General features: G+C 42.1%; 2 protein-coding genes across 4 annotated transcripts in view; both read left to right on the top strand.

Annotated features, from left to right (window-relative positions):
* Window positions 1-7,117: 7,117 nt before the first annotated feature.
* On the top strand, window positions 7,118-15,577 carry LOC118401382 (E3 ubiquitin-protein ligase RNF126-like). Its single transcript, XM_035798842.2, has 10 exons — window positions 7,118-7,256; window positions 7,449-7,535; window positions 10,784-10,842; window positions 11,052-11,112; window positions 11,331-11,614; window positions 11,791-11,859; window positions 11,968-12,037; window positions 12,210-12,303; window positions 12,476-12,591; window positions 12,818-15,577. The coding sequence occupies exons 2-10, from the start codon at window positions 7,461-7,463 to the stop codon at window positions 12,965-12,967; spliced, it is 978 nt and encodes a 325-aa protein (XP_035654735.1). The 5' UTR covers window positions 7,118-7,256; window positions 7,449-7,460; the 3' UTR covers window positions 12,968-15,577.
* Window positions 15,578-18,440: 2,863 nt separating this feature from the next.
* The window catches only part of LOC118401381 (basigin-like), an 11,492-nt gene continuing 3,015 nt past the window's right edge, over window positions 18,441-26,917 (top strand). Inside the window, exons 1-2 of one of the 3 annotated variants that reach the window (XM_052475060.1) lie at window positions 18,441-18,569; window positions 26,612-26,780. In XM_052475060.1, coding sequence (XP_052331020.1) covers window positions 18,527-18,569; window positions 26,612-26,780 — 212 coding nt within the window. In that variant the 5' untranslated portion in view covers window positions 18,441-18,526. Of the gene's footprint in view, window positions 18,570-20,721; window positions 21,221-21,944; window positions 22,188-26,611; window positions 26,781-26,917 lie in introns of those variants that run through there. The other 2 variants (XM_052475061.1, XM_052475059.1) reach the window with 2 other exon arrangements.

Here is a 26,917-nt window from a genome sequence, read left to right as displayed (position 1 = left end):
CACCAACATAACCACAATATCCTATTTGAGGTCTGCAGGGATGGCATGCCACTTCTACCGGGCTTGCAGGCTGGGTAGGTAGTGCCTGATGTAGCTGGACCAGAAGTGATCTGTCAGGATCTGGCAGTGTCTCCATCGACGTCTGCTGAGGAGCTCAGTCTCCGGGATCCATCTGACCGCCCCCTCAACAGGAGGTTAGGGGTCACGGGGTCCATGTCTGCAATACTGGAGGACACATAGCCCAAGGGCTTGGAATTCAAGATACCTTCCACTTCAATGAGGACAGTTCTGAGCACTTCATCGGTCACTGACTGGGCACCCACTGTAGTGTAAAGGGTAGTCTTAACTGAGTGAATCTCTCTCCCCCAAACTCCTCTGTAGTGCGGTGCTGCAGGGCGGTTGAAGCGGAAGGCAATCTTCTGTTTTGCAAGCTGCACATGCAGGTTGGGAGACAAATCAGCGAAAGCCTCACACAGCTCCTTCTCGCCTCCCCGGAAGTTCGTTCCTGGTCAGAGAACAATTCAGCAGACGTCACTAGGCAGGCGATGAATCTTCTAAGAGCCATCAGAAAGGAGTCGGCATTGATGTTGGTCAGGAGGTCCAAGTATACACCTCTCGTGGTGAGACACTTGAAGATTATCCCCCATTTCTTCTCGATGCGCAGCCCCAGTTTGACCTGGAAGGGCCTGAAACAGTCCATGCCCGTGGAGTAAAAGACTGGCTTGAAGAGGCACAGGCGTGGAGCTGGCAGGTCAGCCATCTTGGGGACAGCAGATCTGGATTTCCACCTACGGCATTCCGTGCAGGTGTGCTCGAAGCAACGAATGGCTTCCCACCTGCGGAGGATCCAAAGGGTGCAGCAGATCTCTGCAAACACCCTCTCAGGGCCGGGATGGCACAGACAGTTGTCGTAATCTTGGATCAGGAGTGTAGTGGATGGATGACCAAGGTTGGGATGAACTGTAGCATGTTCTAGATCTTCAGCACGATTTAGTGTCCCACCAACTCAGATGAGCTCTCCGGACTCGTCAAGCTCAGGTGACAAAGTAAGTAGGCGACTGCTGGATTGGAGATGCTTACCAGCTTTCAGGAGACAGAGCTCATCTGTGAAACTCTCTCGCTAGCTCTCTTGTAGATGACGGTCTCCGCTTTCTGGTAGTCTTCGGCAGTAGGGTAACCACCCTGATCTGCCGCACCTTGTAACATTTGCATTGTGACTTCCAGAAGCTCCTTCCATGTGGTACACTGGCTCACATCTGGGTTTTGGGGACCAGCAACCCGTAGAGACACAGCAGAAGATGGGCTTTCGGAGTTCAGACGTGTCCTCTTCAGGATGAGCATTTAGCTTAGCTGGCCACTCGCCTGGACTTTGAAGGAGAAACGGTGGTCCTTGACTCCATCTGTTGGGCTCCGCAAGGTCTTTCAGAGTCTTGCCTCTTATGATGTCATCTACGGGATTCCCCGCCAAATCCACATAGTGCCATGCACGGAGGTCTGTAACTTCTTGAATCTCGGCCACCCGGGTGTCTACAAAAACTTTGAAGTGACAGGATTCTGACTGCAGCCACACCAGCACGGTTGTGGAATATGTCCACAGGGGGGTCTGGCCGATCTTCAAGGTACAGTAGCTTGCAATATTATTCACCCCATTTTGCATATTTCCTATTTTTGTTGCATTACAACCTGGAATTAAAATGGATTTTTGGGAGGGTTGTATCATTTGATATACACAACATGCCTACCATTTTGAAGATGCAAAATATTTTTTTATTGTGAAAAAAACAATAAATAAGACAAAAAAAACAGAAAACTTGAGCGTGCATAACTATTCACCCCCTTAAAGTAAATATATATAGTAAATGTAGAGCCACATTTTGCCGAAATTACAGCTGCAAGTGTCTTGGGGTATGTCTCTATAAGCTTGGCACATTTAGCCACTGGGATTTTTGCCCATTCTTCAAAGCAAAACTGCTCCAGCCCCTTCAAGTTGGATGAGTTCCGCTGGTGTACAGCAATCTTAAAGTCATACCACAGATTCTCAATTGGATTGAGGTCTGGGCTTTGACTAGGCCATTCCAAGACATTTAAATGTATCCCCCTTAAATGTATCCCCCCTGTTGCTTTAGCAGTATGCTTAGGGTCATTGTCCTGCTGGAAGGTGAAGCTCCGACCCAGTCTCAAATCTCTGGAAGACTGAAACAGGATTCCCTCAAGATTTTCCATTGAGGGAAAATGATTTAGCGCCATCCATCATTCCTTAAATTCTGACCAGTTTCCCAGTCCCTGCCAATGAAAAACATCCCCACAGCATGATGCTGCCACTCCCATGCTTCACTGGGGATAGTGTTCTCGGGGTGATGAGAAGTGTTGGGTTTGCACCAGACATAGCATTAGGTTGACTTTATTTAACTAAATATGTGACTTCTGAAGGTAATTGGTTGCACCAGATCTTATTTAGAGGCTTCATAGCAAATGGGGTGAATACATACTGTATGCACGCACCACTTTTCCATTTAATTTATTATTTATTTTTTTAAACAAGTTATTTTTTGTATTTCACTTCACCAATTTGGACTATTTTGTGTATGTCCATTACATGAAATCCAAATAAAAATCTATTTAAATTACAGGTTGTAATTCAACAAAATAGGAAAAATGCCAAGGGGGATGAATACTTTTGCAAGGCACTGTAAACTCTTTCTCTATCAGCTTGGCAAGTTGGGCTCTAGTTTTGGCATGGTAAGTAGTCGCTAAGGAGCAACTCTGGACCTGGTCATCAGGAATGACAGGTAGGTCTTGTTCTGACTATCTCTGTCCTCAAGTATGCGACAGACCCGTAGGCATTCTCTGATGGGTCTCAGAACATGGACCTCTCTGGTGACACTTGACTGGTAGACATCTGCAGGTACATAGCACCTAGGCAGGGTGATGCATGGCAAGATCTGTACCTCTCCTTCCCAAATGTTCAAAGCCTGAAGAAGATCTTGAGTGTGAAAAGGGTCATTCCAGTCCCAATGTTTATCCCAGAGGCGCTGGACCAACACTTTGGCTCGGGTGGTGTACTGCAGAATGAACCCAAGGGCGTCGTACTGGCTGGCGAGAACCTTGTACACAAACCAAATGATCGGCACTCCGTAGTCCACGGCTCAATGCGTGTACCCCAAGGTGTCTGACATGCAGTGCCAGCTGAGGCCTAGGGTAGACTCAGGTGAATCTTCTTTCTCTTGGGCAAACGAAAGCTCGAGGTTATCTGATCTGGCCTCCTTTGGTAGGTGATTGATGATGCTTGGCATGTTGCTGGTCCACTGGTGTAGCTCGAACCCTCCAGATGCCAGGAGCCCTCGTTGCTTGTCCACTAGCTGTCTGGCTTCTGCCGGTGTTGGCACGCTCTGGGAGTAGGTGTCAATGTAGAAGCACCTCTACAGAGAACCGAATATCTTCGCTAGGCTCGCTATTTTCTGTGACATGCCTCTGGAGGGCAAAGATTGCGCATCATGGGCTGCATCTAGTGCCAAAGGGCGGCACCTGCCACTCAAAGACATCAGGGTGCTCTTCTCTCTTCATGTCGCACCACACAAACCGTAGGAAGGGCCGGACCTGATGAAACATTGCCTTGATATCGCCACTGATCCTGACGGCATGCTTGCGGAATCGCAACAGTACTCGCAGGGGTGGCGCACCCAAGGTATGTTCTGGCAGCAGGGACTCATTCAGGTTGAGACCCTGGAACTGGTAGGAGCAGTTGAATACGGTGCGATTCTTGCCATTGTGACTCACCATGTGGTGGGGGATTTACCACCATTCTCCTTCTTGAGTGAGCATGTCAGAGCTTGACTTCTTAACTGAGCCTGCCTGCACCAGCTTCTGTATCTCAGCACTGTCGGCTGCAGCTCTCTCTGGATCCTTAGCAAGCCGTCTCTCCATTCTTCTAAGCCTTTGCATCACCGCTTCCTTAGGGGCTTGGCAGTAGCGGGTTGGCGTAGCGAAACACTTTGTCTACCTCTATGCATGCAGTCTTGGTCTCGAGCAGGTTGATGGATTCCTGGTCCTTCCTCAACCGGGTCATCTCTTCCTTATTCCGGAAAGGTATTGACAGTATGGATGATGGACGTCACTAAATATTGCTGTGGCCGGAGGTGTTGCTCCACCAACCTAGCTGGACTCTGAAGCATTCATCCAAGTCTGGTCCAGACAGCTGCTGGCCCGCACGGAGGACCCAACCTCACTGGTTCAATGGGGGTAATCAAATGAGGATGATCTGCACCAATGAGTTCTAGAGGCTTGCCGTTTATGAACGGCTGTAGGGGGAGACCAACCAAGTGCTTGAACCTCTTCTGAAGGCTGGTCACTGGATAAGAATGGTCTGCTAGCCCAAGGCGAGTCGCAGTGAAGGCCCATTTATCTGGAAACTGGTCTTTCAAGGCTGGAGAGATGTGGAAGGTCACTGACACACCATGATTTATCAGGCGGTGACTGTGTTTCCTAGCCTCAGTACAGTGGGCAGCTGGGAGGAGGTGCTCTTAATACCCATGGACTTTACAGTGCCCCAGAACTTTTTGTATATTGGTTCCTAAATTCTCTGAAAAGTTGCAGTTAGATGCTAATGCAGTACGCCACAGGATGTTTTTGTGCTGTTCAAGGTCGGTCAAGTCTGGAGTAAACCAATGGCTATATCTGTTCTTAGTTCTAAATTTATTGAATGGGGCATGCTTATTTAAGATGATGAGGAAAGCACTTTTAAAGAATAACCAGGCATCCTCTACTAACGGAATGAGGTCAATATCCTTCCAGGATACCTGGGCTAGGTCGATTAGAAAGGCTTGCTTGCTAAAGTGTTTTAGGGAGAGTTTGACAGTGATGAGGGGTGGTCAGACGCAGGCAAATGAGGCAGTGGTCTCTGAGATCCTGGTTGAAGACAACTGAGGTGTATTTAGAGGACAGGTTGGTCAGGATGATATCTATGAGGGTGCCCATGTTTATGGATTTAGGGTTGTACCTGGTAGCTCGATATGCTCTGGGTTGATATTGCGCTGTGCAGACTGGCAGGTGTTGTCCGAGCTAAGGCTGGCTGATGACCGGGAAAAAGGTGAAGACCACTAGCCATGACTAACAAAGACTAGTAGCTATTTAGCTGGCTAGCTCTTGATGGAAGTTCCAGTTATAAGGAATCAAAATAGCAGTTCTGTACCACATTGTATGAGGGTTGCAGGAAAGTATATTTAGTTTGTAGACAGAAAGTGAGATTAAGATATTTCCGAAAAAGCCAGGCTATTTACACGGGATAAGACACGGGAACAAGACAAAGACAAATACACACGTCCTACTGCAACGCCATCTTGGATTTTTTGGGGGCTATTTGACCAAGAAGCAGAGTGATGGAGTGCTGCATCAGTTTACATGGCCTCCACAATCGCCCGTCCTCAACTCAATTGAGATGGTTTGGGATGAGTTGGACCGCAGAGTGAAGGAAAAGCAGCCAACAAGTGCTCAGCTATGTGGGAACTCCTTCAAGACTGTTGGAAAAGCATTCCAGGTGAAGCTAGTTGAGAGAATGCCAAGAGTGTGAAAAGCTGTCATCAAGGCAAAGGGTGGCTACTTTGAAGAATCACAAATATAAAATATATTTAGATTTGTCTTAGTTTTTTGGTTTCTACGTGATTCCATACATGTTATTTCATAGTTTTAATTACTTCACTATTATTCTACAATGTCGAAAATAATAAAAAAGAAAGAAAAACCTTTGAATGAGTAGGTGTGTCCAAACTTTTGACTGGTACTGTATGTAAATATGACAGTTCAGTTTTTTAAAAATGTTCAATACATTTACAAAAATGTCTATATACCTGTTTTTGCTTTGTCATTATGGGGTATTGTGTGTAGATTGATGAGGGAATTCAATTATTTAATCAATTTTAGAATAAGGCTGTAAAGTAACAAAATGTGGAAAAAGTCAAGGGGTCTGAATATTCTCTGAATTGACATAGAAACAACCATATTTTCATAGTTGTTTTTAAACCATGTTTATTAATAAGGAAATTATGGAAAACATTAATAACATTCCATCCATGAGGATACTAGAGGGCGATTTGGTCATTTAGACCAGCATGATCTCATCGCCCTGGTTCTTTTAGCATCACAAGGATTATTTCCAATAGGTTCTCAACTGGTCACTAAATGTACCACAATCTTGTACATTGATATGAAGAAATTAGGAATAGAATACTTTACCTGCTGAACTGCAATATTTGCTGGAGATCATCTGTAAATAGATATAGGACACAAAAGCACCACCATGTGGCAATAACGCATAGAACTGCCATCAGAAAAGTGAAATATACATTGGTCATTTTATTTTTTTCCCCAAACGTCTTTATAAATGTGTATTTTGCTCATTTTAATTTCTTAAAAAATCACGAGAAAATGATATATGTGGTCGGGTTACAATAGCTCAATTTAGTCCCATGAGTTAAAGAAACATCCAAGTCATATTTTAGCCATAAATCGAGTTCTTTCAGCTTGTAAAATCAGACTGACTAGCTCGCTAGCTAACTATCTGTATCTGATGTACTTCTCTGTCAAAATGAGTGAGAGAAAATGCTAATTTAGGCCTACTTCAAGATTGCATTTTTTTTATTTTGCTAGCTTGAATATGTGGAATAATATAAATGTAGAAACATATTTGAAGAGTTTGAAGTATTTCATTATATGCCTTACGTATATTCTAGTGAGCGAATCATTATTGTCCCCTTCTTTACTCTGTACTGTCTCCACTGTTGTCAGTAGTTACCACAGCCACAAAGTCAAAATTGGCTATATCACAGAGTTTCTAAACTGAGAGGCGCAACGTTGCTACGCTTCCGGGAACGCTTGCGAAACAGAACAAACAGAGCAGGCTGTGGTTTTGGGTTTTAATAAGTAAATGAGAGAAGTCAAAATGTCTTCCTTATTTGTTCATTTTCTCGAAATCCAAAGTCACAACCTAGATTACACCCAATGTCTTAAGTAGTTGATCTTATTTTTACTCCAAGCTTGTGAAAGTGATAAACTGACACGTTTTCATTTTTGTCAAAAATAACTTTATATCGAAAGGAGTGCCTTTGATTTGACGACTGCACATGCGCAGTTTGTGGTGAGGCGACCGTTAAACGCGATTAAGTGTTTCTACGCATGAGTTTAGCTTGCCAACGTCTACCAGTGGGATTTGGGATTTCTATTGGAGAATCATACTGTACTAACTTTGGCTATATCGTAAACATGTATGAAAAACACATTTGCTTTTTGGTCTTAATTTAAGATTAGCCTTGGAAATACGTTTAGCAGTGTGGTTAATGTTAGGTTTAAAATCAGATTTTAAGAAGATAATTGTAGAAATAGTCTGGGTTTATTCATAATTATGACTTTGTGGCTGTGGTAACTAGTGACGACCCTCCAACTGAATCCTTCAACAGAGAACCAAAAAAATGGCGGAAGCACCTCCATGGCCCAGCCGGTTTTTCTGTCACAGATGTTCGGAAGAGATCAGCCCTCGTCTCCCCGTAAGTAACGTTGACAAGAAGCGAAAGACAATTAGTCGAGGAGAGTAGCTAAATTATTGTTGGTCTTGTACGTTTGAACGAGTCCATAACAATTCTAGCTAGCTGGCTAGCTAAACCCCATCATACAGTCATTGAGCTAAGCTAACCATATTTTCAACTTCTTGCATCTGACTGTTAGCCAGCTAACGAGAACTAGTCTAGTTCGCTCATATTTTAAAATAGAAAGCTTGTAAAATCAGAGACTGATTAGCTCGCTAGCTAACTAACCGCATCTGATGTGCTTATCAGCCAAGCTAGCTATCCTGTATTGTGTTGCGTCGTTTGTAGTTAACGTTAGCTAGCTAGTTATTATGGTTGTGTGCGCGTGCTAACGTTAACCAGCTTGATTTATAGCTAGGGCATGAAATTATCTTGACAGCAATTATTGTATACTCACGGCTCATTACTAATCTGTGCAAGATATAAATGGGAACAACATAGCTAGCTGCCTAGAAATCTTGACAACACATGGGACAAACAGTCTTAGCCAAGGAATGCATCTGAACTGCCTGTGATATCAGCAATGCTTGGCAATGGCACGTGCATCCAGATTAGCAATAAATGATGTATAAAGGACTCCATTCAGTAACCAAACATCCTGTAGGCTTCAGATCAGCTAAAGCAGAGGGAGATTTGTAGTTCGCTGACGTTAGTCATATGATATGTTTATTTTTCTGCATCTTCAAGGAACAATTTATTGTAATATTTCCATGATGATGGCATTTATGTTTTCTGTAGAAAGCATAGACATGTAGAGGAGAGAGGTTGTTGGCAGATTCCAATGCTAAACCTAAAATATTGTGTCTAGTGTTATATTTTAGTCACAGTGACAATGGCACAGTGCATTCTTTGTGTGTGTGTGTGTGTGTGTGTGTGTGTGTGTGTGTGTGTGTGTGTGTGTGTGTGTGTGTGTGTGTGTGTGTGTGTGTGCACCATTCAGTAAGTCACACCAGCATAGCAGTCAGGTGCTGGAATTATCTGTCATAGAATACTAAAGGTGTCTCTCACAATGAAACATGTTAATCAGTAGGCTTTCCACAGTTTGCTGGCAATGGACACTGAATTAAATCCTGAACACAATTCAACTCCTTCCTTCTTGACTGTTCTTAACAGTGTAGTTCAATTGGGTTATCTCCTTTTTGTCAATTTTTTCTCTCGTGTTGGCCACACATATAGTGCCAGTCAAAAGGTTGGACACCTACTCATTCAAGAGTTTTTCTTTATTTTTAATATTTTCTACATTGTAGAATAATAGTGAGGACATCAAAACTATAAAATAACACATAGAATCATGTAGTAACCAAAGAAGTGTTAAACAAATCCAAATATATTTGAGATTCTTCAAACGAGCCACCCTTTACCTTGATGACAGCTTTGAACACTCTTGGAATTCTGTCAACCAGCTTCATGAGTTTGTCACCTAGAATACATTTCAATTCCAAATCAAATTTTATTTGTCACATGCGCCGAATACAACAAGTGTAGACTTTACCGTTAAATGCTTACTTACATGCCCTTAACCAACAGTGCAGTTCAAGAAGAGTTATTGAATGTGCGGGGGTACCGGTGTCAATGTAATTGAGGTAATATGTACATGTAGGTAGAGTTATTAAAGTGACTATGCATAGATAATAACCGAGAGTAGCAGCAGCGTAGAAGAGAGTGAGGGGGGGGCAATTAAAATAGTCTGGGTAGCCATTTGATTAGCTGTTCAGGAGTCTTATGGCTTGGGTAAAAGCTGTTTAGAAGCCTCTTGGACCTAGACTTGGCGCTACGGTATTGCTTGCCGTGCGGTAGCAGAGATAACATATTTAATTAACAGGTGTGCCTTGTTAATTTGTGGAATTTCTTTCCTTAATGCGTTTGAGCCAATCAGTTGTGTTGGGACAAGGTAGGTATACAGAAGACTGCCCTATTTGGTAAAATACTAAGTCCATATTATGGCAAGAACAGCTCTAATAAGCAAAGAGAAACAGTGCATCATTAATAATAATAATATAATAATATCATTACTTTAAGACATGAAGGTCAGTCAATAAGGAACATTTCAAGAACTTTGAAAGTTCCTTTCAAGTACAGTTGCAAAATCCTTCAAGTGCTATGATGAAACTGGCTCCCGTGAGGACCGCCACAGGAAAGGAAGACCCAGAGTTACCTCTGCTGCAGAGGATAAGTTCATTAAAGTTAACTGCACCTCAGATTGCAGCCCAAATAAATGCTTCAGAGTTCAAGTAACAGATCCATCTCAACATCAACTGTTCAGAGGAGTCTTAGTGAATCACGCCTTCATAGTCAAATTGTTGCAAAGAAACCACTACTAAAGGACACCAATAAGAAGAGACTTGCTTGGGCCAAGAAACACAAGCAATGGACATTAGACCGGTGGAAATCTGTCCTTTTGTCTGATCAGTCCAAATTTGCGATTTTTGGTCCAATCCGCAGTGTCTTTGTGACACACAGAGTAGGTGAACGGATGATCTCTGCATGTGTGGTTTTCACTGAAGCATGGAGGCAGAGGTGTGATGGTGTAGGGGTGCTTTGATGGTGTAGGGGTGCTTTGCTGGTGACACTATCTGTGATTTATTTAGAATTCAGGGCACACGTAACCAGCATGGCTACCACAGCATTCTGCAGCGATACGCCACCCCATCTGGTTTGTGCTTAGTGGGACTATCATTTGTTTTTCAATAGGAAAATGACCTAACACACCTCCAGGCTGTGTAAGGGCTATTTGACAAAGAAGGAGAGTGATGGAGTGCTGCATCAGATGACCTGACCTCTACCCAATTGAGATGAGTTGGACTGAAGAGTAAAGGAAAGCAGCCAACAAGTGCTCAGCATATGTGGGAACTCATTAACTGTTGGAAAAGCATTCCAGGTGAAGTTGGTTGAGAGAATGCCAAGAATGTGCAAAGCTGTCAAGGCAAACGGTGGCTTCTTTGAGGAATCTAAAATATATTTTGATTTAACACTTTTGGTTACCACATGATTCCATGTGTTATTTCATAGTTTTGATTTCTTCACTATTATTCTACAATGTAGAAAATAGTTCAAATAAAGATGAACCCTTGAATGAGTAGGTGTCCAAACTTTTGACTGATACTACAGTTGAATGTAGTAGTAGTGATTCAATAGCTGATTGCTAGCCTGTTTTGTGGTAGAGTGAATGCGTAAATTACACTTAACGGCGTTATAATATTTGTTTGCAGGATTACACATGTCCTCGGTGTGAATCTGGCTTTATCGAGGAACTGCTGGAGGACCGACGGTTTGTTGAATGTGTGACATCAAAGCAAGCATTCTGTTGACATTCTGAATAAAAATGTCAGCAACCTTGTCACTAGATTTTGACACTTGGCATCACATAACTTTTTACCTATGATTACAGCTCTCTGGTCAAGAGGGTGTGCGCACACATTTAAATCAAATCCCTCTCCAAAAATGCTAACTGTTTTCTATGTTTCTCTTCCTGAACAGCAGTGAAAATGGGTCCACATCCACCATCTCCAGCGGTGACCAGAACCAACATCCATTTGAGGTTTCTCAGCTTATTTACTCTGCATATTGAGAAACAAAGGCTTTACCATGATATTGTTATCTTAGAAAACAAACAAACACAACTTGTAAAATCGGACCTGGTTTTTGACGTAGGCCTAGTTGGAATTTCTGTTGACTATAAACATTGAATAGTATGTACAGAAAGAACTCCAAGTAATTTATGAATGCATCTGTTTGTGAAATGTCCATTTCTTGTAGAATGTGGACCCTTCAAATATATTTACGTTCCCCTCGGGTTACGGCCAGTTTGCTATGGGTGTCTTTGACGACTCCTTTGACTTCGGAGCGGGGCTGGGAGGAGCTGGGTTGGGAGGAGCAGGGCTAGGAGGAGCTGGATTGGGAACAGAGGACAACCGCGACGCCGAGAATCGGCGAGAACGGGAGATGGCATCACGGCAGCGATACGGCGCCAGACAACCTCGCGGTCGCCATGGCGTCAGAAGGCAGGCAGGGAGACCGGAGGGAGTGCCCACTTTAGAGGGGTAAGTTCAATGTTCCATGCTTTCGAAATGTTCCATGATTCACATAATGTACCCAGTGATAGGCTTGTCTCTTTTCTTCTGAGCTTTGATAACATGTTCTATGTAGGCAATGATGCAAGTAGGTCTTATTTTTGGATGCATGCAGAGCATAACCAAAATGTTTTGTCCTCTTGTAGAATCATTCAGCAGCTAGTGAATGGAATAATCGCGCCTGCGGCAGTGCCAAATATTGGTGTGGGACCCTGGTGAGATGAATTTAGTACATTCCAGTATTTTGGGACTAGTGAACTTTGTAGAAGTTTTCCAACTGACTGTTTGTATTACAGCTGACTTTTGTTTATCTTCATTTATAGGGGCGTGCTTCACTCAAACCCCATGGATTACGCCTGGGGTGCCAACGGACTAGATGCAATCATTACACAGGTACGTAATGACTGTTTACCACTCACCTTATTAAACATTTCTAAATTAACTGTCAAACTCAACAACAAAATACCTGCATTTGGATTGTGAAAACATTCTTTGTTTGGTTAGCATGATCCACACAGTATCAAATATATACATAAAAACAAACAAAAAATTGTGTGTCCCATAGTTATTAAATCAGTTTGAGAACACTGGCCCTCCACCAGCTGATGGGGACAAAATCATGAGCCTTCCCACAGTCCTAATCACACAGGAGCATGTAGGTAAGTGACCCTGAATATCAACACACACACAGCACAGTCAAGTGCATCACCTCAGGCCCTGTGCGCTGGACTTGTTGTGGTCTTGCTCATTTTCTATGGAAATCAGTAGGTCATAGGTTTTGGAGGTGTTGTTGAACACATTTCCATCTTGAATTTGTTTTTCTGTTTTAAGGCTCTGGTCTAGAATGTCCAGTGTGTAAAGAAGACTACAGTGCTGGAGAAAACGTTAGGCAACTTCCATGTAATCATTTGTTTCACAATGATTGCATAGTACCCTGGCTTGAACAGGTAAGACCTTTCCACTCATATGTACCTTTCTTTTAGTGCTATCGTTGACAAGACCTAGATGACCTTTTCCTGAACCAGAGTTTCTCCTGTTTAAGTTAAGTTGTCAATTAAAACTGTGGGCTCTACTTACAATCTTGGGAGTTTTCCGGAAAATAAAATCTTCTTGAAGATTATTGATTATATATAATGATGTCTTCTGTGTTTGTGCTCCTGTGTGTTTCCAAAGCACGACACATGTCCAGTGTGCAGGAAAAGCTTAAGTGGACTGAACACAGCCATGAATCCTCCAGGTCTATCAGGGATGAACTTTGCCTCTTCCTCTGCACCCCCGTCCTCCAGCTCAACCAGCAATGAGAACTCGGCCAACAACTCCTAAAAAACATTTCCCTTCCCACACAACCCAGTGAACTGCCCCTCCTCGGCCAGTTGGGTACCAGTCTCACCCTGTCAAGGGGAGCTGGAGCAACCACCCAGTCTCCTCCTCACCTGGATCACTGCCTCACACTGGACCGGAGCCAGCAGGAATCCAATTAAAGGAAAGTCAGTATGTTTCTGCCCCACCCGAGGCTCTCCTCAAGCCTTCAGGAATGTTGCTTCTTGCTGCGTGGAAGGATGGATTCGGCCCTAGCCTGGGGAAGATATGGAGGATAGAAACATTAGGAGGGTCACTCTGGATAACCTCAACATGCAACAGAACAAGCCAGTTAGTCCTGCATTCTGAGGGGGGACTGGGGTGAGAAGACCAGAAAGATCTCTCCCAAGTCAGTTGTTTTTTTTTAAATATTTTTTTTGACATGTTTTATGAGCATTCACATTTGTACTGCTAAAGTTCTTAAATGAAAACTTTCAGGAGTAAAGGAGGCTGAGTATAGGATGTGTACTTGGTTTGGATTCTGCAGCTATTTTTTTCCATGGATTGGAAACATCTATCAAATTTGAAGTGTTTTTCTCAAACAGAAAAGCGTTTACCCTTCATACAATGTATTTTTACATTGAATGAACCAGCCCCCAATAATTTTCTAATTGACTGAAGTTGTATGTGCACCATTGTTTTGCCCTTTGAATTAAGAAACAAACTACATTTGGCTATGTGTTTTTTGGAGAACTGACTTGGGTGCTGGATTAAGTCAAAGGTTACTACATTCCTCTTTGTAACGACAGAGGTAAAGATCCAGTAGTTAACCTGCTAGACAGATTCTAACAGCCTTTTCTCATTCAATCATACATAATCAGCACGTTTCAGTGAATTGGTTTTTTCAATTTTTTAATAATTTTTTTATTCTAAGTGAATTCAATGTTTTTGTACAATTCACAGTAGACAAGTGAAATATATAGATTTGCAGATCATGTAAAACCCTGAACAAAACATGAACTGATGAGAAAATAAAGATCTTTAGGTGCTACCACTGTAATACAAAATGGCTATTATGTGGTGGGCCGTAGCAAGCTATCTGGTTTAGTTTTTGAGATGATTGAGAGCTCTAAGGAGGCACTTCTGAACACATTTTTTTTAAACGCTGCCGAGTGCTAAACTAATCCAGTCAAAACTCATGTACTATCACCTCCATTTTCTAGCTCACACATGACATTCCTTTTCTGTGATTTATTTATTTGATTAATTGTCTGTCACTTGTCTCACATGATCTATTTAGCTCTCCTGTGTCCTACTCCCAGAGAAAATGAATAATAGAATACACAAGGTGCAATTTCAGAATGGTTGTGGGTATGCAGACCCACCAGCCACTGTCCCCTCATGAGCTCCATTTTTTTTGGTGGCTCATGAAGTTGCCCATAGCCTGGTATAGATAGTATAGCTTTCATTTCTGGACTGTAAGATTGTGCCCTCAATAGCACTTGATTGGTAGGTTATACTATATATACAGTGGCTTGCGAAAGTATTCACTCCCTTGGCATTTTTCCTATTTTGTTTGCCTTACAACCTGGAATTAAATTTTTTTGGGGGGGTTTTGTATCATTTGACTTACACAACATGCCTACCATTTTGAAGATGCAAAATATTTTTGGTGAAACAAACAAGAAATAATACAAAAAAACTAACTTAAGGGTGCATCACTGGGATCTTTGCCCATTCTTCCAAGGCAAAACTGCTCCAGCTCCTTCAAGTTGGTTGGGTTCTGCTGGTGTACAGAGATCTGGGATTTGACTAGGCGCTTAAATGTTTCCCCTTAAACCACTCAAGTGTTGCTTTTTTCCCCCTGTATTTTGCTCCATCCATCATTCCTTCAATTCTGACCAGCTTCCCAGTCCCTGCCGATGGTGTTCTTGGGGTGATGGGAGGTGTTGGGTTTGCACCATACATAATGTTTTCTTGATGGCCAAAAAGCTCAATTTTAGTCTCATCTGACCAGAGTACCTTCTTCCATATGTTTGGGGAGTCTCCCACATGCCTTTTGGCAAACATTTATTTTTTCTTATTTTCTGGCCACTCTTCCGTAAGCCCAACTCTAAGGAGTGTACGGCTTAAAGTAGTTCTATAGACAGATACTCTAATCTCCGCTTTGCAGCTCCTTCAGCGTTATCTTTGGTCTCTGTTGCCTCTCTGATTAATGCGCTCCTTGCCTTGTCTATGAGTTTTGGTGGGCGGCCCTCTCTTGGCAGGTTTGTTGTGGTGCCATATATTCTTTCCATTTTTTATATTTTTTATTAATAGATGTAATGGTGCTCTGTGGGAAGTGTCTGATTTTTTTATAACCCCACCCTGATCTGTACGTCTCCTTTGTTCCTGACCTGTTTGGAAAGCTCATTGGTCTTCATGATGCTGCTTGCTTAGTGGTGTTGCAGACTTTGGGGCCTTTTAGAACAGGTGTGTATATATACTGAGATCATACGACACTTAGATTGCACACAGGTGGACTTTATTTAACTAGCTATGTGACGTCTGAGGTAATTGGTTGCACCAGATCTTATTTAGGGGCATCAGCAAAGGCGGTGTATACACATGCACGCACCACTTTTCTGTTTTTTTTTTTTTTTTTTTGACTTTCTTGAAACAAGTTATTTTTTTGTATTTCACTTCACCAATTTGGACTATTTTGTGTATGTCCGTTACATGAAATCCAAATAAAAATCTATTTAAATTACAGGTTGTAATGCAACAAAATAGGAAAAATGCCAAGGGGGATGAATACTTTTGCAAGGAACTGCTGGAGGACTGCCGGTTTGTTGAATGTGTGACATCAAAGCAAGCAGGAAAGTTTCTGTGATTTTTATTTTCAGTTTTGTCATTTTAGTAGAGCGACTTGCTGTGATGAATGGATTTTTTTCTTTCTCCTGTACTGGTCCCCTGTGGGAATCAAACCCACAACCTTGGAGTTGCAAATGCCATGCTCTTCCAACTGAGGCACAGGGGATGGATCCTTTTTGGACGTCTAAGCCTTGACATTACCCCATTTGAAGTTGGCATTTCAAAAATGATTAGGTATGGTTTAGGATAGGGACGTCCCAACGATTCTGGTTTGCACTAAGCTTTTACTCATGGATGTTATTCTCATACAATGGCGGACAACCATGTTTCCTCTTTGTGGGCATGCGATGTTCCTTGATTATGGAAGTTGTAGAGGAAAGCTGGTGAATTATTGGCAAAGCCCCTATACTACATTGCATTGGAGAAAGTGACAGCTTGAGATCGTTTTTGTTGATGTTATGATCAAAATACAATTGTGGCAAGAAATTAAGGATTTCTGATCCTCGGCGTTGGAAAAAGTCCTCAATAGTTTAAAAGTAAAGATACCTTAATAAAAAAGTACTCCAGTGAAAGGCACCCAGTACAGTACTACTTGAGTAAAAGTGAAAAAGTATTTGGTTTTAAATATACGTAAGTATCAAAAGTAAATGGAATTGCTCAAAAGTAAAAGTATAAATAATTTCAACTTCCTTATATTAAGCAAACCAGACGGAACAATATTTTTTTATATTTGTTTATGGATAGCCAGGGTCACACTCCAACAATTTATAAATGAAGCATTTGTGTTTAGTGAATCCGCCAAATCAGAGGCAGTAGGGATGACCAGGGATGTTCTCTTAATAAGTGTGTGAATTGGACCATTTTCCTGTCAAAATGTAACAAGTACTTTTACTTTAAAAAGTAAATTATTTTCTTTAGGAGTGTTGTGAAGTAAAAGTTGTCTAAAATATGAATACTAAAGTACAGATACCCCCAAAAACTACTTAAGTAGTACTTTAAAGTATTTTTACTTAATTACTTTACACCACTGCTGATCTTCTACTTACTCTTGCAAATGTACCGATCCTGTGTTTTATACCCAGCCCAATTATACAGACCTTTAAACATTAAAATAGATTAGCTGAAAATGATTTATGGAATTATGTGACCTCGTTCATTATTTTGTAGGTTGCTGCTCACAAAAAAAATAAGTACCACCATTGGATTGATCAAAAGTAGGCATAGCTGGTGACGCTTATCAATTACAAATCAATATGTCTGTATTTGACCCTAACATGCTGCAAGCTTTGGATTTGTAGTTGAATGTTTTTTCCAAGACATGCCCTTCGGTTGACCTCACAAGTAAAAAATGAAATCACTGCACAACAATTATTCTCCCGTATTCAAACACCTTGCCAAATTCAGGTGTACAGTTTCCAGTGTTGTTGATCATTAATGAGTTCATTGTATTACCCTCTGGTGAGTTTACAATTTGTCCTCAGGGTAGCAAATTAGATGCCACTGTTCTAAATAGGATAGTATGGGAGACACAAGGATTGTCAATTACATTCCTTTAAAACAATAGTTAATACCATTATGCAACAAGGCTTTGTTTTATATAAGGTGACAACACTGCCTACAAATTGGAACTGTATTGAATTGTTGTCTCGGAGTAATATGTTTGTTTTTAAGCCCCCATCTGCCTACATTGTATTATTATGGAAAATAGATGTTTCTGAACGAAACTGTTCTGCACCTGAGAAAGGCAGTTAACCCACTGTTCCTCGGGCGCTGAAGGCGTGGATGTCGATTAAGGCAGCCCCCCATACCTCTCTGATTCAGAGGCAGTGGCGGACTGGCCGTCGGGAGCACCGGGACATTTCCAGGTGGCCTGAGGGTCGTTTTGGCCTGCGGTGAATAGTCAACTTGACCAGCAATAATATAGCAAGCAGGAATGAGTTGACGGAGAATCCACACATCAGGCCAAAAATTACATCAGCTCTCTCCGTGACGCACATAGCAACCGTCCGTCCACCTGCTTCTCTACTGATTACGTTTTAGACAAATCGCACAGCGAAATGGGCGGTCAGAATAGGAATGGTGGAGCAGAGGGGGAAAGAATAAAAAAGAGAAAGGCCCTTGCCACAGACGCAGCTAAATGCTGCAAAATAAGCGACATGTTCGTCAGTAAGGGACCAGGTCAGTCAAAAACACTAGATAAAACACACACACATGAACCCAACATGGCTAATAATAGTGACACAATGGCCAATAGGCTAAACAGTTTGCACGTCTTAGGTCTTTGTGGAGGAATTACATCATAGCAATGAGTGCAACATAGCGATCATAATATGACATTGAAGGCAACATCAATTAGTAAAACGTAGTAAACCTAGACTGGACTTGCTTGCATGACTCATGCCATATAAACTGGGAAAATGCACATACATTGTACAGCAAAACAGGCGTAACCACAATACATCCATGAACGTAACACAGTAGCCTGTGTGACACAGCACAGGCAATGACAAATATCATTAGCGCCATTAGTACCAGCATTACAAGTTACTACAATAATATACAGCTCTGGGGGAAAATTAAGAGACCACGCTTAATTTTTCCCAGAGCTGTATTAATGTAGCCTACTGTTACACTAATGATAGTGATGTATGATAATACTATTTTCTTTGCAAAGGTGGAGAAGGAAGCAGCAGCATCACTAGAGCTTCAGGTGCTCCTGCAGAACTGGAGATGGTGGTCAGTTCAGAGTCAGACTCAGAGCAGGAACCTTCAGGTACAATTTAAGAGCACGAACCTAAACATGTAGGCTATGATTTTAGATTAATATGTGCTTTATTTATGAGATTATCAGTAGGACTGTAATCGGGGGGGCATACAATCGATGACTGCACAAGTAATACAAGTTTAAGTTTAGGTTATTTACAATGTTAATGTCATTCTGTAGAGCAACCAGATCTGCAGAAAGTGAGAGAGAGGTTCAGGGGCCAGTACAAGGAAAATAGAAAGGGACAGGGAAAGCATTGAAAACCCATTTGATTATTTTGCCCATCCTCAGGTCAAGGATTTTGACTTTTTTCAGTACCACCCAAAAGAAACCCTTCAAAGAGTCATTCCCTATGTATTCCACTCCAAAGATGGCACAAACAGAAAATGGCTGACATACAATGAAGTAACTCACTCCTTGTTCTGCTTAGTATGTCTTGCATTCGCAAAACCTTCAGCCAGTGCATTTGTCAAAGGAGGCATGCAGGCCTGGAAACATGCTCATCAGAGAGTATAGGAACATGAGAGATGCAAGACCCATAAAGAAAGTGCAGAAGCCTTTTTCCTCAGAGCCAGCAAAGCAGACATCCATCCGTACCCTTCTGAGTGATAAGTAAATGTCAGTTCAACGAGACCAGGTCAGAAAGAGGAGGTAGGTCATGGAACGTGTGATTGATGTAGTTAAAGTTATTGGTAAATGTACAGAGGACACAGACACGAAGCTGCATATAACTTGGAAAACATGGCCATCAATCATGGCAAGTTTCTTGAGCTTATATTGTTGCTAAGCAAATATGATGTCTGCCTACAAGAGCATGTTAGTGATTGCATTGAGAAGAGCAAGAAGCAGATGGGAAGTAAAGGAAGAGGGTCCTTGGTAACTATGATGTCCAAAACAACAGCATATAAAGTAAGTGAAGTCATCAGAATGTTGATTCAGCAGACAATTGCTGTTGAAGTGAGAAAGGCAGGGATGTTCTCAATACAAATGGACACAACACAGGATTTAAGATCCAAAGACCAGTGTGCAGTAGCTCTGCGATTATGTCACTGATGTTGTCCACGAGAGACTCATTGCAGTCATTGACTGTGAGTTATCGACAGGACAGTACTTTGTGGACCTTGTGAAACAGACCCTTGAGAAGATGGACATAGGTATCAAACAGTGTGTTGGTAATGCAACAGATGGGGCAGCTAATATGCAGGGACAATACAGGTGCTTCTCTGCATTGCTCACAGGAGAGTCTTCTAACGAAGTACACATATGGTGTTACTCACATGTCCTCAACCTTGTGCTAACTGACACCACTGGGGTTGTTGTGGCAAGTGAATTCCTTTTCTCACTACTGAATGACATTGCAGTGTTCGTTCGAGATTCCTACAAGCGCATGAAGCTATGGGAGGAAACAAGTGAGGACAGGAGACACAGACGGCTTTATGTAATTGGTGAAACACGCTGTTGGGCAAAAGACGAGGCCTTGAGGGAAGTATTTGGAAGCTTTTCAAAGCCTGACCGAACGCTTGATGTGGTCATCACTATGGAAAGAATTGAAAAGGATATGACCATAAAACCTGCCATCCGAAGCAAGGCCCAAGGGTACAAGGATGCTCTCCTATGAAACCATACTTACAGCTGAGGTTTTTCTCCGAATTTTTGAGTAGATGTTCCCTCTCTCTAAATACTTGCAAACAAGTGGCATGGATATCGTAACAGCACAGCATTTGGTGACGGGAACGGAGGATAACCTGAGAAAGTGTGCCCGAGACTGAGGGTGTGAAGAGGGCAGCAGACGACTTTGTTGAGTGGGCCAATGGCATTCTGGAGGAGCAGCAGGACTGTGATGCCGAAGCTCAGACAGCTCTCCCAGAGAAGAGAACAAAAAAAAGAAGAGAACCAGGTGAGTTGGCAGAAGACGAGCCCATTGCTAGTGCAGACATGGATTACAAAATCAAGATCCACAATGTGGTACTGGACACTGTTGTTGAAAGTATTCACCGCTGTTATGCAGCAAATGCAGTGCTGTGTACAGATGTCTCCTGCCCAAAGACAGCCATGAAGGAGCTCAGAAAATGCTTACTGGAATTTGATGAACATGCCACTGTTGAGGCATTGCAGGCTGAACTGATCAGCCTTGCACAACAGTGGGAAAGACTGAAAGAGTCCACATTGGAGGAGTACAACACCAGGGCCGCCGCTGCCAGTGATGAATCGGGGGAAGGCTTTGAGGATCCTGATGAAAGTGGAGTTGGTGAGCAGAAGTTGTTCCACATGTAAAAACTGCCCGATATGCTGCTATCTTCTCCTGTCTCAGTACAATCTGCTCACAGATGCGTATCACATCATTGGTTGGGCTACAAGTTCCTCCTCACCCTATCCATCACTCAGGTGGCTTGTGAAATGACCTTCTCCACCCTGAAATTTGTGAAGAACCGCCGAAGAACCTCCCTCAACTCAAGAGAACCTTGAAGCGTTTCTTTTGATGGCAACAGTGAATGAGATTCTTACGGGACTTGACAAAGATGACGTCATTGACAAGATGGCAGAGAGCAGTGAGTTACTGCGCCCCCTACTGGTTTACTAGTGGTAATTATTTACTGGTTACTCTGAAGTAGCTATGCTATGACTCTTCCGAGGCTGACAAGGGCGAAAGACAATTTGCTGTGAGTTAAAGCTTTTGTGCAAAGGCATGTTTTTTTGGACTTTCGTATTATACTTGCAGTTATGTAGCCAATGTCCAATTTCATTGACTCAGTGTATAGATGTGTTTATTTTTGTGCTGTTTGCTTTATGGACACCAGTGAGTGAACATTGTAATATGCATTTTTTTTAAGAGAAGTGTATCATACTTACTTACATTGTTCTAGCTTATGTTCAAGTTCAGTGAATGTGTGCGTGAAGTTTTTTAATACCTTTTGATATGCATAAATATAAGGACAATAATTTGAACATTTGAGCTATCTTTAAAAAAAAAGTGTAGGCTAATTGTTTTGTGTCCAGCCTTGTACATTTGTATGTGCTATGATTGGTGTATTCCTAGTGAGTTGTTGAGGGTGCTCCCAAAGCATACTCAGTGTTCAGATAGGCTACTTGTTTGTCAGTCCCAAATGTTTGTGTTTTGTAATGTGGATAACTTTCTTCTCAGATGAACATAGTTGCCAAATGTATAACTAGTTTGGTACCCGTTACATCAACACATAGGGTTAGCCTACAAAATTAGCGGTCTGTTGGTTTGGGTGGCCTGGGATGGAGTCAAATTTCCGGCTTGAATTATTTTTTCAGTTCGCCCGTGTTCAGAGGGCTTGGGTTAATGCCGAAAACACAATTTCAGTTAAAGGAATTCAGTTGTACAACTGACTAGGTATCTCCCTTTCTGCTTTTGCCTGTTCACGTCAGAGTTTTTTTTTCGCACAGAGCGTGACATGCAAGTACCTGCTAGTTCACGACGTGAGGAACAACTAGAAGACGACGACTAACTCGTCGATGGTGTAACAAGGGAGTCGAGATAAGATCATATATTTCAAAAATAGTGTAATTGACAGTATATCTGTGACAGACTAAAAAAAATGAAGGTGCTGTGGGGTTTAAGTGCCCTCCTATTGTGCTTGAACCGAGCCAATGCCCAGACAGGTAAGATATTTAACGTTCGCTAGGTAACGTTAACGTTACTGTATAGAGGGTGCGAACTGGCTAACGTTAGCGGTTTTCAATTGTTGATTTAACGTTACAGTTCAACGCCATGTGTTTTCCAAACAGTCCACCTAAAACAAAATCAATCGCTATAACGTTAAATGTAGAAAAAAAGCAAAGTAGCTAACGTTAGGCACCTAGGAAGCACAATCCAGGCACAGAACATGATTGATTGATTGATAATTTTACTTGTTTTAGCCTGGCAACGTTAACTATGTAAATAAGATATAGTTCTGACAAAGATGTGATGCTTTGCATCAATATTCATACTATATTAGTTATACAAAGTAGCTAGTGAATATATACACATGTAACGTTAGTGATACCTAAAAACCAGTGACTTGTAGGTAACGCTAGCTAACTGAAATAGTTGGCTAACGTTTAATTTTGCAAGTAGCTAACTGTTAAGTATTATTAGATGTCTCGTTTGTCAGAACTAAAATCAGTGACGTGTAGGTCTCATTTTAAAAAGGCAAGTGTCAATATTTAGTTACTACCAGTATTTACCAGCTCGCTTGCAAGTTTTTGACTAGATCCCCCACCATGACCACCACCAGCCAATGGAGTTGCCTTTGTTAAGTTCTTCATAAACCAGCAAATGTTTTGTTGAGTGTGTAAATGAGCAGACTAACCAGTTGTCTACCAAGGCTGTAATCTTTCATGTTTGAAGTCTCAGCTAGTTTTTTGCGAGTCAAAGTTCTGCCTGTGCTTCTGGCTTGTTAACTGCGATATTTTAATTAAACTGTTGTAGACCAGTTTGCCAACTTGAGTCATTGGGAGGTTAGCTGCTGTGTCATACATGTCTAGTTTAGAGGATGGAAGAAAGTAAGATGATGTTTTACCTCCATATGTCAACCTTTCAATGGAGATAAATAGCACAATTATTTAAATGTGGTACAACATAGTGGTGTAATAATGTTATGATGTACTGTTTTATATTTAGTTTTATATGTAATTGCTTTAATGTGTTTGGACCCCAGGAAGATGGGGATCCCTAATAAATACAAATACCAAATATCCCAATTAAATTCACAACAAATATTATATGTGTATGGTTACAATACCAATGTATTTACATGTATTATATAAAACGTTTCAAACAAGCAAGAACCCTTGAGACTGCAAGAAAATTAAATTGCCTTAACACAATGAGTCCCACTGTAACACCAGCACTTTTTGGACTTCTAAATCCCTTTAAACATTGTGTGTTTGCTACAGACTTTTGAGTTGTACTATTGCATTTGTCTAGTTCTTCTGCATCTGTAGATACGGTAGATTAGTCTGTGTGAATGCCCCCATGCAATGCCCCCATGCACAAAGCGAGGTCCATACAGAAATGGTTTGTCGAGATCGGTGTGGAAGAACTTGATTGCACAGAGCCCTGACCTCAACTCCATCAAACACCTTTGGGATGAATTGGAACGCAGACTGTGAGCCGGGCCTAATCACCCAAAACATCAGTGCCCGATCTCACTAATGTTCTTGTGGCTGAATGGAAGCAAGTCCCTGCAGCAATGTTCCAACATCTAGTGGATAACCTTCCCAGAAGAGTGGAGGCTGTTATAACAGCAACGGGGGGGACCAACTCCATATTAATTCCCATGATTTTGGAATGAGATGTTCGACAAGCAGGTGTCCACATACTTTTGGTAATGTAGTGTACGTGAGAGACTCACCTTTCCTTAGGGGAGGTTATATTAGTGTTTAGCCCAAACTGTTTGGACGCTACATACAGAAATTGGCAGATCGGCGGTACCGACTACAGACGAGTCGCGTGACACTTGTGGGGGACGTAGAGCAAAATCACCGACATGTTCTTGTGAGTCTCACGTTTCCATAGAGTGGACATAGTTTGTTCGGACACTACAAACGTTTTCATAAGCAGACCGATTGCATTCTGGAGAGAGATGTGCCTACAGGTTATCTTCGCAACACATCCCTTCCCTTGTCTCTTTTTTAAAATTATACTCATTATCTTCACACATTATAGATGCTTTTTCACCGACAGCCGCAACTCAATAATCAGCTAGGCCTTTTCCCACACGCACTGCCTATGAAAGACTTCCTCATATGCCCTTTCTCTCCTGTTCTATTGGTTTTCATATCAACTTTATTTCATTGTCCAGAAGCCAAAGGCACAACACTATTCATATTAGCAACCCATCCTAGTTGTTGTCTTTAGTTTCCCCCTCTAAGTTTGTAACTGAGATTTTCCTCTCTGTCATCTACCGCTCGCATCAGTTGCTCTGTTTAGAATGGTGTTTTCTTGCTAATTGCATTTTGGCAAGTGTTTGACAATTACATTTTATTGACTTCTTCATTACAGGAGTTGCATGTTCTGTTAAAGCGGCATATGTCATATTTTGGGCAACCTGACCAAAATCACATAGAAATTTCAATTATACGCTTAACAAAAATATAAACTCAACATGTAAAGTGTTGGTCCCATATTTCATGTGCTGAAATAAAAGATTCCAGAAGTGTTTCGAAGCACAAAAAGTTGCTCTCAAAATTTGTGCACCAATTTGTTTGCATCAATTTGGCATGAAATCATTTGGTTAAAATTATGATGCTCAAACTCTTCCTTCTCTTATTCATGTGTCCTATTAACCTCTTCTGTTTCTTTCTTTCTGCCTTACTATCATCTCGTTGAATTGACTGATGTGCTCACACCAATCCCAACCTAATCCATCAATTTAATACTCAAATCAATCCACCCCTCCCCCATAATGGCCTGTTCAGCCGGCTTTATCAAGTCGACCCTGTTCCAGATGAAGCGGATAGAGGACAGTGCAGAGCTGCTCTGTGAGGTGACGGGGAACCCGAGGTGCAGTGGTGGTTCATAGAGGGCGAGGAGCACGAGACCATGACCCAGCTGTTTTATGGGGTGCGGGAGGACCGTGTCGGCCTCAACGCCACCTACATCCAGCTCCATTCACCTCTTAAACCTCACGCTCAATGACTGGCACGTAAGAGTGCCGCGCTAACAACGATCCTTACCGCAACGAGCTGAAGAAGGCACCCAAAGTCAAGTGGATCCCCTCACAGGCTAACGTTATAGTGTTTGAATGTGAGTGCTGGTGGTGGGAGGCCCTGTGTACAGCCAGGCAGCGTCTCCCTGTAGAGAGACCAGAAAGTGGTCCAGCTCCTGTCCCACACCCTCTCCTGCCCTCTGCCCTGTCTCACCCCTACTCCCCTCACTGAGCTCCTGTCATGCATGGCCAAGCCTCTCTCCTTAGACGTGTCCTACCTGCCGTAGCACTACCCTCAATCTGATGCCTCTTTCCTAGGCCAATGTCAAAGCTTAGGGAATTGTTTAAATTAATGAATTAGCAAAATATTTTTCATATGGATAATACTGGTTAGAAGGTCTGAAACCTGCAAATGGCTGCATCATAAAAAATTTTAAAAAATTAAGGGGTCAGTTTATGGAGTGTTTAGATTCTTGTTGGCTTTCATTCTCTATTTTGCTGTTCTGTCCAATGATTAGAATGTGTAATAATTGATACAAACATTGGTACTCTCCTGTGTTGTTTACACTCTTTAGACCTGTTTAGGCTCTTTAGGAGTACTAAATTATCTACAGAAGACCCCAACCCAGCTTTGTAATGCTTCTCAGCCATAGGCCATCTTTCTGCCTTGTGGTCCAGTATTATTTGACACAAGTTGTTCATTTCACTACCCTAAACCAAACCAAAATATCTTCTTATTTGTTCCTCTTCTCTGTCAGTGGAACACCAACCTGCCATACCTCACCTTGCTGGTTGTGTTGATTTACAAGCATGGTCTCCTAGATTAACTTCCCAGTCTAACTCCTCTTCTCTCCCATCTTGGACTCTTGGTTCAGACCGAGCTCTCCATTTAGGTGTCTTCCCATGTGTGATCTGCCCCCTTCTTGGAAAGCTCTGCGCTGCCATTTTATATTGTGTTGTTTTTGGCATGAAATGTGATAGTTGATGAAAGTAATACCATTTGATCAGCTAGGCTAGACCTTATCAGTTTTTTTCTATGAAGTATAGGCTAAAGGATAGTAAAAGCAATGTCGAGCCCTGGACAGTGTCTCCTTGAGGTTTGTGACTCCTCAACATGTTGGTATCAAGACAATCTCCAATAGATTGCCATTTGTCTAGTAAACCCTATAAATTCCTCTAGCCTAAATAACCACAGATGTATCTAGTGCCTTTTTTAGTTACCCTCAACTATTTTAGCAATGTCCTGTATTAGAGAAGACATACAATAATTTGTTACACTTGGCCTTTCCTCATGGTACTATGGTAAACTATAATGGTCAGTGTATAGGCCTACTTGATGTGTTTATATCAAAGGATGGCTTTTTAATATATTCACTTTATGTGCATCTACAGATCCCTTAATTGAAGCTGAACCTATGGAGGTATACAACCAGACCTCTGCTGTCCTCTCATGCAAACTGACCGACCCCCCGTCCACAGTCAAAGGCCACTACTGGATGAGGAACGGCAAAGTGATCGAGTCATCCAAGCATAACTTGCCAACTCTCTACACCGAGCACACGTAAGTTCCAGGAAGGCAGGGTGCGTTGGCATGTTTTATCTGCATGTTTGATCCACCAGATGGACTTGACTCGATTTACCTGCCACTGAATCTCAGCCTGTTGGGGCAGCATCTTTTGCAAAGTGACTTCATGACTG

This window comes from Oncorhynchus keta, chromosome 22 (genome assembly GCF_023373465.1).
Source record: "Oncorhynchus keta strain PuntledgeMale-10-30-2019 chromosome 22, Oket_V2, whole genome shotgun sequence".
Lineage (NCBI taxonomy): Eukaryota > Metazoa > Chordata > Actinopteri > Salmoniformes > Salmonidae > Oncorhynchus > Oncorhynchus keta.
The sequence above is the reverse complement of the archived record's forward strand: the minus strand, read 5'-3'. Positions and strand labels throughout refer to the sequence as shown.

Excerpts from the sequence above, each read along its gene's own strand:
- LOC118401382 (XM_035798842.2), top strand. The coding sequence starts at position 7,461 with ATGGCGGAAGCACCTCCATGGCCCAGCCGGTTTTTCTGTCACAGATGT. Across the intron at positions 11,113-11,330 it reads AGAACCAACATCCATTTGAG|AATGTGGACCCTTCAAATAT; the intron begins GTTTCTCAGCTT and ends CATTTCTTGTAG. Across the intron at positions 12,304-12,475 it reads AATCACACAGGAGCATGTAG|GCTCTGGTCTAGAATGTCCA; the intron begins GTAAGTGACCCT and ends TTCTGTTTTAAG.